Genomic DNA, 13307 nt, shown 5'->3' on the forward strand with positions numbered 1-13307 from the left:
CTACTCTTTAATAATTTATTATTCTTATAGCTGACTTATTTGAGGTATTTTCTTAAAACTGCATTGTTGGTTAAGGGCTTGTAAGTTAGTATTTCACTGTAAGGTCTACTACACCTGTTGTATTCGGCGCATGTGATAAAACATTTGATTTGATTTGAATCAATCAAATCTAGTCTACACCAGGGTTCCGTATTTATTTGCATATGAATAATGGGTATGAATAGTGTCAGGCAAGTTCTAAATGAATACTGGCCAAGGCCAGAGCTAAGTGCGTCATTCACAGATTCAGCTTAAGGCAAAGTAAAACACAAAAAATGAACCACCGCATGGCTCATAATGGGTTTCAAAGGGAGCATCAATGCATAATGTAAATTAGCCTTCTTTCGCTCTCTCTTCCTGTCTCTCTCTTTCCCTGCCTCCTTCACTTCCTTACTCCCAGTCCCTCCCTCTCTCTCTCCCAGTTCCACCCTCTCACATGCTGTCTGTGCTGCTATTATAAAAGGCTGACACTCCTCTAATCTGCAGGCGTAGAACCTTGATAATCCAGACTCATTAAAGGTTGAGATTAGCAGAGAGCTGGAAGGGGAGGAATGAAAAACATAGGCACAGATAGGAAGACAGGCAGGGAGAGAGGGAGAATGACAGTGCATGCATGACATGGATGAGCTATGCTGCTCTGGGATTGGTGAACATAAATAGCCAAGCAATCACAGAGGAGGCAGTGAAAATAACAAGGCTATCGAAAATATGGAGAAAGGGAAGAGCTATGAAAAAAAGATAGAGAAGGTGAAATCAAAAGACTACAGAGTAGAGGCAGCGCTAACAAAGACAGAGAAGGTATAAAAATGGGAGAGAGTGCAGATCAGTGAGATTTCCAGAGAAAACAGGAAGAGAGAAGAGAGAGAGGGGGGTGAGCAGCTAGAAGCATCAACACAGAGAAAATACGTCAGCCAGACCAACAGCATCAACCTGGGCACCCATACTCTGAGAGGCCTGGAGCAACGGGCCTATACAGGCAGCACACAGCAGGGCACAGGCCTAGTCAACAGGAGGGAGAGAAGACGCCCAGTCCACACTGTCAGCTGCTGTAGCCATGAGGACTGCACGGAAGGGGAGCATGGAGATGCCTGCATTTGTCCGGCAGCTGGTGAAGGAGACAGAGAAGAGGGTCAGCTCCTTCTTCAAAGGAGGGGGGCATGGAGGGGCAGGGCACACAGACGGGGAAAGAGAGGAGGTGATCCCCAGCCCCTACCTGGACCGTCCCATCCTGGACAAGTTGACTGAGGAGGGTTGTTCCTGCTGGGGCCTGACCTACGCTCTGTGCAGCATGCAGGGCTGGAGAGCAAGCATGGAGGACTACCACAACTGTGTGCCTCAGCTGGGCGCAGGGCTGACAGACTGGAGCTTCTTTGCTGTGTTTGACGGGCACGCGGGAAACAAAGTGGCACAGTACGTTTCACAACACCTGCTGGATCAGGTCCTAGCTACAGGTGAAATTTTTTTGACAGACTTATCATGTTACTTACCAGACAGTTTTATCTCTTAGTTTAAAAAGATGCTTGCTTCAAAATAGATGCATGAACAGATCTTGAAACAATGATGGCTCATTCGAGAGCAGATATTTATATGCAGCATTATACTCTTTAGGAGTAAAGCATGTGACTCCTCAAATATGCATTGAATAGTGTGTTAGAGAGAGGTTTGTACCTGGTAATAACTATAAAAGATCACTACATTTTAGAATAATATTACTGGTGACTGCCATTTTATCTTGCCAGTGTTTATGTGGTTATATAAATTATGTATATAAATGAATAACACCATTTAAAATTATACTGCCTGTGTGCACTGTGAACTAACTTCCTGTGTGTACTTACTGCTTGTGTACTTACTGCCTATTTATGCTTACTGCATGGGTGTACTTACTGTACCGTCTGTGTCTTGTAGGAGGGATCGGGCCAGACGACCACCCTAATCGGGTGAGAGGGAGCTTCATAGATGGCTTCCTACACACAGACAAACACCTGCTGACTGCAGCCCGCCGTGAGGGCTGGGAGCGGGGTGGCACCACCGTGACCTCCACACTCATCTCACCAAGATACATCTACTTCGCCAACTGTGGAGACTCGCGTGCCATGCTGTGCCAGGCAGGGCAGGTGTGCTTCTCCACTGAGGACCACAAGCCCTACAGCCCTCTGGAGAGGGAGCGCATCGAGAGCGCCGGCGGTTCCGTGTCCCTGCAGCGCATCAACGGCTCCTTGGCGGTGTCCCGAGCCCTGGGGGACTTCAGCTACAAGGGGACAGTGAACCGGCCGCCCACCCAACAGATGGTGTCTCCGGAGCCAGAGGTGTGTGTGGTGGAGCGGTCGCCCGGGGATGAGTTTCTGGTGCTGGCCTGTGATGGGGTGTGGGACACGGTCTCCAACGAGGAGCTATGTGCCTTCATCCAGAGTCGGCTGCGCGTCTGCACTGACCTCAGAGATGTCTGTTCCCAGGTCATTGACCTCTGCCTCTACAAGGTCAGTACACATGGTCATAGATCACCTGTAGATCCGTGCATGTGGACCACATCAGTGAACTTTATAAATAATCCTTACATGTACATGTTGGAGCATAAGTGTATCAATTCGCTGTCAAAATGTGGATGCACTTTCCTTAATGTAGACAGGGCAACATTCTCTGATCTGGTTAAACATGAGCCACACGGACATGTTGTTAGTTAAACAATCTGTGATTACATTATTTTAGTAGAGGCTTTATTTTCTATTTCATAATCTTAATCCTGTAAAATAATCATAAAATCAAATCAAATGTATTTATATAGCCCTTCGTACATCAGCTGATATTTCAAAGTGATGTACAGAAACCCAGCCTAAAACCCCAAACAGCAGGCAATGCAGGTGTAGAAGCACGGTGGCTAGGAAAAACTCCCTAGAAAGGCCAAAACCTAAGAAGAAACCTAGAGAGGAACGAGGCCATGTGGGGTGGCCAGTCCTCTTCTGGCTGTGCCGGGTGGAGATTATAACAGAACATGGCCAAGATGTTCAAATGTTCATAAATGACCAGCATGGTCAAATAATAATAATCACAGGCAGAACAGTAGAAACTGCAGCAGCAGCATGGCCAGGTGGACTAGGGACAGCAAGGAGTCATCATGTCAGGTAGTCCTGAGGCATGGTCCTAGGGCTCAGGTCCTCCGAGAGAGCGAAAGAAAGAAAGAGAGAAAGAGAGAATTAGAGAGAGCATACTTAAATTCACACAGGACACCGGATAGGACAGGAGAAGTACTCCAGATATAACAAACTGACCCTAGCCCCCCGACACATAAACTACTGTAGCATAAATACTGGAGGCTGAGACAGGAGGGGTCAGGAGACACTGTGGCCCCATCCGATGACACCCCCGGACAGGGCCAAACAGGAAGGATATAACCCCACCCACTTTGCCAAAGCACAGCCCCCACACCACTAGAGGGATATCTTCAACCACCAACTTACCATCCTGAGACAAGGCCGAGTATAGCCCACAAAGATCTCCGCCACGGCACAACCCAAGGAGGGGGCTGCCAACCCAGACAGGAAGATCACATCAGTGACTCAACCCACTCAAGTGACGCACCCCTCCTAGGGACGGTATGAAAGAGCCCTAGTAAGCCAGTGACTCAGCCCCTGTAATAGGGTTAGAGGCAGAGAATCCCAGTGGAAAGAGGGGAAACGGCCAGGCAGAGACAGCAAGGGCGGTTCGTTGCTCCAGAGCCTTTCCGTTCACCTTCACACTCCTGGGCCAAACTACACTCAATCATATGACCCACTGAAGAGATGAGTAAAGACTTAAAGGTTGAGACCGAGTTAGCGTCTCTCACATGGGTAGGCAGACCATTCCATAAAAATGGAGCTCTATAGGAGAAAGCCCTGCTTCCAGCTGTTTGCTTAGAAATTCTAGGGACAATTAGGAGGCCTGTGTCTTGTGAACGTAGCGCACGTACGTGTAGGTATGTACGGCAGGACCAAATTAGAGAGATAGGTAGGGGCAAGCCCATGTAATGCTTTGTAGGTTAGCAGTAAAACCTTGAAATCAGCCCTTGCCTTGACAGGAAGCCAGTGTAGGGAGGCTAGCACTGGAGTAATATGATCAAATTTTTTGGTTCTAGTCAGGATTCTAGCAGCCGTATTTAGCACTAACTGAAGTTTATTTAGTGCTTTATCCGGGTAGCCGGAAAGTAGAGCATTGCAGTAGTCTAACCTAGAAGTGACAAAAGCATGGATTAATTTTTCTGCATCATTTTTGGACAGAAAGTTTCTGATTTTTGCAATGTTACGTAGATGGAAAAAAGCTGTCCTTGAAACAGTCTTGATATGTTCTTCAAAAGAGAGATCAGGGTCCAGAGTAACGCCAAGGTCCTTCACAGTTTTATTTGAGACGACTGTACAACCATTAAGATTGATTGTCAGATTCAACAGAAGATCTCTTTGTTTCTTGGGACCTAGAACTCTGTTTTTCCGAGTTTAAAAGTAGAAAGTTTGCAGCCATCCACTTCCTTATGTCTGAAACACATGCTTCTAGCGAGGGCAATTTTGGGGCTTCACCATGTTTCATTAAAATGTACAGCTGTGTGTCATCCGCATAGCAGTGAAAGTTAACATTATGTTTTCGAATGACATCCCCAAGAGGTAAAATATATAGTGAAAACAATAGTGGTCCTAAAACGGAACCTTGAGGAACACCGACATTTACAGTTGATTTGTCAGAGGACAAACCATTCACAAAGACAAACTGATATCTTTCCAACAGATAAGATCTAAACCAGGCCAGAACTTGTCCGTGTAGACCAATTTGGGTTTCCAATCTCTCCAAAAGAATGTGGTGATCGATGGTATCAAAAGCAGCACTAAGGTCTAGGAGCACGAGGACAGATGCAGAGCCTCGGTCTGATGCCATTAAAAGGTAATTTACCACCTTCACAAGTGCAGTCTCAGTGCTATGATGGGGTCTAAAACCAGATTGAAGCATTTTGTATACATTGTTTGTCTTCAGGAAGGCAGTGAGTTGCTGTGCAACAGCCTTTTCTAAAATCTTTGAGAGGAATGGAAGATTTGATATAGGCCGATAGTTTTTTATATTTTCTGGGTCAAGGTTAGGCTTTTTCAAGAGAGGCTTTATTACTGCCACTTTTAGTGAGTTTGGGACACATCCAGTGGATAGAGAGCCGTTTATTATGTTCAACATAGGATGGCTAAGCACAGGAAGCAGCTCTTTCAGTAGTTTAGTTTGAATAGGGTCCAGTATGCAGCTTGAAGGTTTAGAGGCCATGATTATTTTCATCATTGTGTCAAGAGATATAGTACTAAAACACTTGAGTGTCTCTCTTGATCCTAGGTCCTGGCAGAGTTGTGCAGACTCAGGACAACTGAGCTTTGAAGGAATACGCAGATTTAAAGAGGAGTCCGTAATTTGCTTTCTAATAATCATGATCTTTTCCTCAAAGAAGTTCATGAATTTATTACTGCTGAAGTGAAAGCCATCCTCTCTTGGGGAATGCTGCTTTTTAGTTAGCTTTGCGACAGTATCAAAAAGGAATTTCGGATTGTTCTTATTTTCCTCAATTAAGTTGGAAAAATAGGATGATCGAGCAGCAGTAAGGGCTCTTTGATACTGCACGGTACTGTCTTTCCAAGCTAGTTGGAAGACTTCCAGTTTGGTGTGGCGTCATTTCCGTTCCAATTTCCTGGAAGGACATCAAGGAATCTTTGTGTTGTCTGTGAATTTATAGCACGACTTTTGATGTTCCTTGGTTGGGGTCTGAGCAGATTATTTGTTGCAATTGCAAACGTAATGGTCCGATAGTCCAGGATTATGAGGAAAAACATTAAGTTCCACAACATTTATTCCATGGGACAAAACTAGGTCCAGAGTATGACTGTGACAGGTCCAGAGATATGTTGAACAAAACCCACTGAGTCGATGATGGCTCCGAAAGCCTTTTGGAGTGGTTCTGTGGACTTTTCCATGTGAATATTAAAGTCACCAAAGATTAGAATATTATCTGCTATGACTACAAGGTCCGATAGGAATTCAGGGAACTCAATGAGGAACGCTGTATATGGCCCAAGAGGCCTGTAAACAGTAGCTATAAAAAGTGATTGAGTAGGCTGCATAGATTTCATGACTAGAAGCTCAAAAGACGAAAATATTTTTGTTTTTTTTGTAAATTGAAATTTGCTATCGTAAATGTTAGCAACACCTCCGCCTTTGCGGGATGCACGGGAGATTTGGTCACTAGTGTTGCCAGGAGGTGAGGCCTCATTTAACACAGTAAATTCATCAGGCTTAAGCCATGTTTCAGTCAGGCCAATCACATCAAGATTATGATCAGTGATTAGTTCATTGACTATAATTGCCTTTGAAGTAAGGGATCTAACATTAAGTAGCCCTATTTTGAGATATGAGGTATCATGATCTCTTTCAATAATGACAGGAATGGAGGAGGTCTTTATCCTAGTGAGATTGCTAAGGCGAACACCGCCATGTTTAGTTTTGCCCAACCTAGGTCGAGGCACAGACACGGTCTCAATGGGGATAGCTGAGCTGACTACACTGACTGTGCTAGTGGCAGACTCCACTATGCTGGCAGGCTGGCTAACAGCCTGCTGCCTGACCTGCACCCTATTTCATTGTGGAGCTAGAGGAGTTAGAGCCCTGTCTATGTTTGTAGATAAGATGAGAGCACCCCTCCAGCTAGTATGGAGTCCGTCACTCCTCAGCAGGTCAGGCTTGGTCCTGTTTGTGGGTGAGTCCCAGAAAGAGGGCCAATTATCTACAAATTCTATCTTTTGGGAGGGGCAGAAAACAGTTTTCAACCAGCGATTGAGTTGTGAGACTGCTGTAGAGCTCATCACTCCCCCTAACTGGGAGGGGGCCAGAGACAATTACTCGATGCCGACACATCTTTCTAGCTGATTTACACACTGAAGCTATGTTGCGCTTGGTGATCTCTGACTGTTTCATCCTAACATCGTTGGTGCCGACGTGGATAACAATATCTCTATACTCTCTACACTCGCCAGTTTTACAGTGCCTTGCAAAAGTATCCGGCCCCCTTGAACTTTGCGACCTTTTGCCACATTTCAGGCTTCAAACATAAAGATATAAAACTGTATTTTTTTGTGAAGAATAAACAACAAGTGGGACACAATCATGAAGTGGAACGACATTTATTGGATATTTCAAACTTTTTGAACAAATCAAAAACTGAAAATTGGGAGTGCAAAATTATTCAGCCCCCTTAAGTTAATACTTTGTAGCGCCACCTTTTGCTGCGATTACAGCTGTAAGTTGCTTGGGGTATGTCTCTATCAGTTTTGCACATCGAGAGACTGACATTTTTTCCCATTCCTCCTTGCAAAACAGCTCGAGCTCAGTGAGGTTGGATGGAGAGCATTTGTGAACAGCAGTTTTCAGTTCTTTCCACAGATTCTCGATCGGATTCAGGTCTGGACTTTGACTTGGCCATTCGAACACCTGGATATGTTTATTTTTGAACCATTCCATTGTAGATTTTGCTTTATGTTTTGGATCATTGTCTTGTTGGAAGACAAATCTCCGTCCCAGTCTCAGGTCTTTTGCAGACTCCATCAGGTTTTCTTCCAGAATGGTCCTGTATTTGGCTCCATCCATCTTTCCATCAATTTTAACCATCTTCCCTGTCCCTGCTGAAGAAAAGCAGGCCCAAACCATGATGCTGCCACCACCATGTTTGACAGTGGGGAAAGGGTGTTCAGGGTGATGATTGCTTTTACGCCAAACATAACGTTTTGCATTGTTGCCAAAAAGTTCAATTTTGGTTTCATCTGACCAGAGCACCTTCTTCCACATGTTTGGTGTGTCTCCCAGGTGGCTTGTGGCAAACTTTAAACAACACTTTTTATGGATATCTTTAAGAAATGGCTTTCTTCTTGCCACTATTCCATAAAGGCCAGATTTATGCAATATACGACTGATTGTTGTCCTATGGACAGAGTGTCCCACCTCAGCTGTAGATCTCTGCAGTTCATCCAGAGTGATCATGGGCCTCTTGGCTGCTTCTCTGATCAGTCTTCTCCTTGTATGAGCTGAAAGTTTAGAGTTACTGCCAGGTCTTGGTAGATTTGCAGTGGTCTGATACTCCTTCCATTTCAATATTATCGCTTGCACAGTGCTCCTTGGGATGTTTAAAGCTTGGGAAATCTTTTTGTATCCAAATCCGGCTTTAAACTTCTTCACAACAGTATCTCGGACCTGCCTGGTGTGTTCCTTGTTCTTCATGATGCTCTCTGCGCTTTTAACGGACCTCTGAGACTATCACAGTGCAGGTGCATTTATACGGAGACTTGATTACACACAGGTGGATTGTATTTATCATCATTAGTCATTTAGGTCAACATTGGATCATTCAGAGATCCTCACTGAACCTCTGGAGAGAGTTTGCTGCACTGAAAGTAAAGGGGCTGAATAATTTTGCACGCCCAATTCTTCAGTTTTTGATTTGTTAAAAAAGTTTGAAATATCCAATAAATGTTGTTCCACTTCATGATTGTGTCCCACTTGTTGTTGATTCTTCACAAAAAAATACAGTTTTATATCTTTATGTTTGAAGCCTGAAATGTGGCAAAAGGTCGCAAAGTTCAAGGGGGTCGAATACTTTCACAAGGCACTGTAGCTTTAGCCAGCACCATCTTCAGATTAGCCTTAACGTCAGTAGCCCTGCCCCTGGTAAACTGTATGATCGCTGGATGATTCGTTTTAATTCTAATACTGCGGGTAATGGAGTCGCCAATGACTAGAGTTTTCAATTTGTCAGAGCTAATGGTGGGAAGCTTTGGCGTCTCAGACCCCGTAACGGGAGGAGTAGAGACCAGAGAAGGCTCGGCATCTGGCTCCGACTCGTTGCTTAAAAACCGGTTGAAAGTTTCTGTCAGATAAACCATCATGTTAATGTTACTACTTTGCTTCAGCTGTTGGAGGTCCTGACGAACCAAGTCCAGATAAACCATCATGTTAATGTTACTACTTAGCTTCGGCTGTTGGAGGTCCTGACGAACCACGTCCAGATAAAGCATCATGTTAATGTTACTACTTAGCTTCGGCTGTTGGAGGTCCTGACGAACCAAGTCCAGATAAAGCATCATGTTAATGTCACTACTTAGCTTCGGCTGTTGGAGGTCCTGACGAACCAAGTCCAGATAAAGCATCATGTTAATGTCACTACTTAGCTTCGGCCGTTGGAGGTCCTGACGAACCACGTCCAGATAAAGCATCATGTTAATGTTACTACTTAGCTTCGGCTGTTGGAGGTCCTGACGAACCACGTCCAGATAAAGCATCATGTTAATGTTACTACTTAGCTTCGGCTGTTGGAAGTCCTGACGAACCATGTCCAGATAAAGCATCATGTTAATGTTACTACTTAGCTTCGGCTGTTGGAGGTCCTGACGAACCATGTCCAGATAAAGCATCATGTTAATGTTACTACTTAGCTTCGGCTGTTGGAGGTCCTGACGAATTGAGGGAAAAAACAAAAATATAAACGCTTATTAAAAAGTAAAAACCGTAAAGTTGTCAGGTAGCAAAGTAAGGTTGGCAACAAAACGCACAGCAACACTTAAACGAGTCTGCAAGTTGTGACCGGAAATGGCGTCAAAAATGGCGATAAGAAATAAGATTATTGAGGATATACCAGCAGGTTTAGACAGACTACTTGGAATTGAATGTGTGGTGCCACAAGACCTTTACAAACACATACACACCAGCACACACCCATTAAACACATACTCTGTGTGTACACAAGCTAAGTGAGCTGAGCTGGGCTGGCTTGTGGTTGTATAACAGTGTTCTAGTTTAGAGGTGCTACCCAACAACCTGACAATGTCACAGTTTCTAACCCTCTCACACACTTCACCACACTTCACCTTAGTAATCATTTCGAGAATCAGTTCAGTTCTGCATGAAGGAGGAAGTAGGCTATTCATGTTCCTGAAAGGAGACACAGTGCTTTAGCTTTGCTGTGTGGACGGCCAGTGTTAAACAAAGGCTAAGGTTGCCTACAGCATTGGTACATTAGACTTATATTGGCCCACTCAGGTCACATCAGGGAAGCCAATGCTGCTTGCTCACATCTTACAGACAGACACACATAATCTAAAGCCAACATAGTCACCAACGGCTAACATCAGTCACTGAAAACAGCTACCTGTGGCTAACGATCTATTCTAACACACCTACTATCAGTTGAGAATGGGTGACCTCTTCGACAAAAGGGGCTTTATTTCGTAAGGATCAGATGAATACAGAAGAGAAGTGGTCGTAATTGGAGGTCAAAGGTCACTACTTAGCACCTGCCCTCAGAGCAGGCATCTGTTGTAATCCTGCTAGTAGCCTTCTAGTAAGCCTTGTTTGGCACTCACCTGATTTGGCACTTGACCAACAAGAACATCTACAGCGCAGGTGATTTTCACCATTATCATAATGGTTGGAAAGATTATCCTATCGCACACTCTGTTCAGAGGTCAGCATACATCACTAAGATTCACTAATAACAGTCAACCCTGTCTACAAATGTAAGACGTACTCATGTCAGATCTGTACTGTACCCTAACATGAGGTCATCTCCTAACATGAGGTCATACTGTAGCTACTAATCTTGGTTGGCTTGTTCTCCTCTGCAGGGCAGTCTGGACAATATCAGTATCATCTTGGTCTGCTTCCCTGGTGCCCCCCAGCTCTCAGCAGAAGCAATACACCAGGAGGCAGAGCTGGAAGACCTGCTGGAGTCCAAAGTGGCAGGTGCAGTGATGTGGCGGTCGTTGTGTGCATACTTATATTCCTCCACTTCAGTTTATCCATGAGTTTACAACAGGATTTACACTGCTATAGTTAATTGCCCCTGAGAGAGGGCATTTTAATCATTGTTTTTTTTGTAACTACTGCCCTCTTCCTTTGATAGAGATTTATGAGGAACTGAGTACTCAGGGGAAGGAGCCTGACCTGTTCTCTGTCCTCACTGTTCTGGCAAACACTGATGTCCCAGGCTTACCACCTGGAGGCGGTCTGCAGAGCAAGTAAATTCATCTGAATGCATTGCATAGTGCTAAAAGTTCATTACAGTACAAGAGGTACTAAATAACAAAGTGCAGTAAGGATCATCTGAGTAGAGAAACTGCTTGTCCTTAAACCTGTTTCCTGTGTGTTGCAGAAGGAACTGTATCATCTCCGCCTATTACGAAAAGAAAGAGGCACACAATCCTACTACACCTAATGTAAGGGTTTGTATTTATATCAAACTGTCTCAGTTACTATACCAAAACTATATCATCTCAGACTTTGTCAGAATGTATGCACAATCACCTCACTGCAGTCTACATTTTTCTCCAGGGGCTTGGTGGTTCTGAGAAGCTCGTCTAGGTTCTGTCGCTTGGGAAACGTCTCTGGAAGACAATCAATGCCAAAAAAAACTGTTTTCATTATGTGGCAATTCAACAAATCACAAATGGAATTTTGTCTCTCATCCCTCACGCCAAGTAAAATCCTGATGTAACAAGTACAATGCAATTTGTGAAAGCTGAAACTATAGATTTTATATTTATACAATATGGCGAACATTTTATTTTATAGGACCTGGCGCTTTGAAACACAGAGATTCTGGCTCAGCAATATGATTCAGTAGTTGACAAACCATCTGATATACAGTGGGGAGAACAAGTGTTTGATACACTGCCGATTTTGCAGCTTTTCCCACTTACAAAGCATGTAGAGGTCTGTAATTGTTATCATAGGTACACTTCAACTGTGAGAGGCGGAATCTAAGACAAAAATCCAGAAAATTATTTTTAAGTAATTAATTTGCATTTTATTGCATGACACAAGTATTTGATACATCAGGCACAGAAACATTTGTTTGCAATTACAGAGATCATACGTTTCCTGTAGTTCTTGACCAGGTTTGCACACACTGCAGCAGGGATTCCGTCTCTCACAGTTGAAGTGTACCTATGATAAAAATTACAGACCTCTACATGCTTTGTAAGTTGGAAAACCTGCAAAATCGGCAGTGTATCAAATACTTGTTCTCCCCACTGTATATTCATCCAATAATATCTATAACAATGTCAAATTCTAAAAACATTTATTTACAGATTTCAGGTTGATGTTTAGTTTTAAGAGTCATCAAACCTCTCTCTCTCAGTCCTGTGTTTGGTATGATTTGCATGACCCGTACTGTGCTGCATTACTTACCTTGATGACATTAGTTTTAGAATGTTACAGTGATATGACATATGACCAAGACAAACCCAAGAATGGTCAGTAGATCCATGAATTTGTTAATATATTATCAAATGTGATTTAAATGAGTATGTGCTTTAGTTACATACTGTTTAGACATTACATGTTCTGACTGTTTTCAGACAGAATAAAGATTATGTGACTAAGAACTTGTTTAGGATTTACCAGAGAGCACCACAACATCCAGTTACATCTCCATCATGCGGATACTCAAGCTACGTATTTATTATGAAAAATATTTTATAGTTAATGTGATTAACTGATATGCAAGACCATTAAATGTTTTTGTGCAATAAATTATTACTGGCGTACGGTAAATCACAGACAACGAAGAGACTCCATTTCATTCATGTCCACTAGGAGTAAAAGTAATAATAAATAATAATAAATAAAAGTGTTCAGCACATTTCTCTTTGAAAAAATGTGTAATGAACAGTGGCGATTTTAGCATGTAAATCTTGGTGAGCCAAACTCAACATTTTTAGTTGCCTGCTAGCAAAGCCACTTACACAACACTAATGAATGAGTGAATGACCTGCAAAAAGAGAGCTGGGACCAAAGTAACAAAGCCTACCATCAGCAAGGGCATTGAAAGATGAAACGTGGCTGGGTCTTTCAGCATGACAATGATCCCAAACACACACACTCCAAAGTCCACTATGGCCAAGACAAAGAGCTGAAGGAGTGGCTTGGTTGGGAAGACTGAATAAGAAACATTTCAAGGTCCTGGAGTGGCCACAAGAACGGTAGCCAGTCTCCAGATCTCAACCCCATAGATCCCAAACACACCGCCCGGGCTTTTGAAAATCTTTTGGAGGGAGTTGAAAGTCTGTGTTGCCCAGCAACAGCCCCAAAACATCACTGCTCTAGAGGAGATCTGCATGGAGGAATGGGCCAAAATACCAGCAACAGTGTGAAAACCTTGTGAAGACTTACAGAAAACGTTTGACCTCTGTCATTGCCAACAAAGGGTATATAACAAAGTATTGAGA

The 13307-nt window shown here is 43.5% G+C and overlaps 1 protein-coding gene across 1 annotated transcript; it reads left to right on the plus strand.

Moving 5' to 3' along the window:
• The first annotated feature begins 242 nt into the window (after nt 1–242).
• LOC118391294 (protein phosphatase 1A-like) lies at nt 243–12634 on the plus strand. Its single transcript, XM_035782543.2, has 6 exons — nt 243–1490; nt 1948–2519; nt 10701–10818; nt 10979–11093; nt 11228–11291; nt 11407–12634. Exons 1-6 carry the CDS (start codon nt 1094–1096, stop codon nt 11434–11436), a joined length of 1296 nt encoding a protein of 431 aa, XP_035638436.1. The 5' UTR covers nt 243–1093; the 3' UTR covers nt 11437–12634.
• Nucleotides 12635–13307: the final 673 nt, after the last annotated feature.

This window comes from Oncorhynchus keta, chromosome 12, assembly GCF_023373465.1.
Source record: "Oncorhynchus keta strain PuntledgeMale-10-30-2019 chromosome 12, Oket_V2, whole genome shotgun sequence".
Classification (NCBI taxonomy): Eukaryota; Metazoa; Chordata; class Actinopteri; order Salmoniformes; family Salmonidae; genus Oncorhynchus; species Oncorhynchus keta.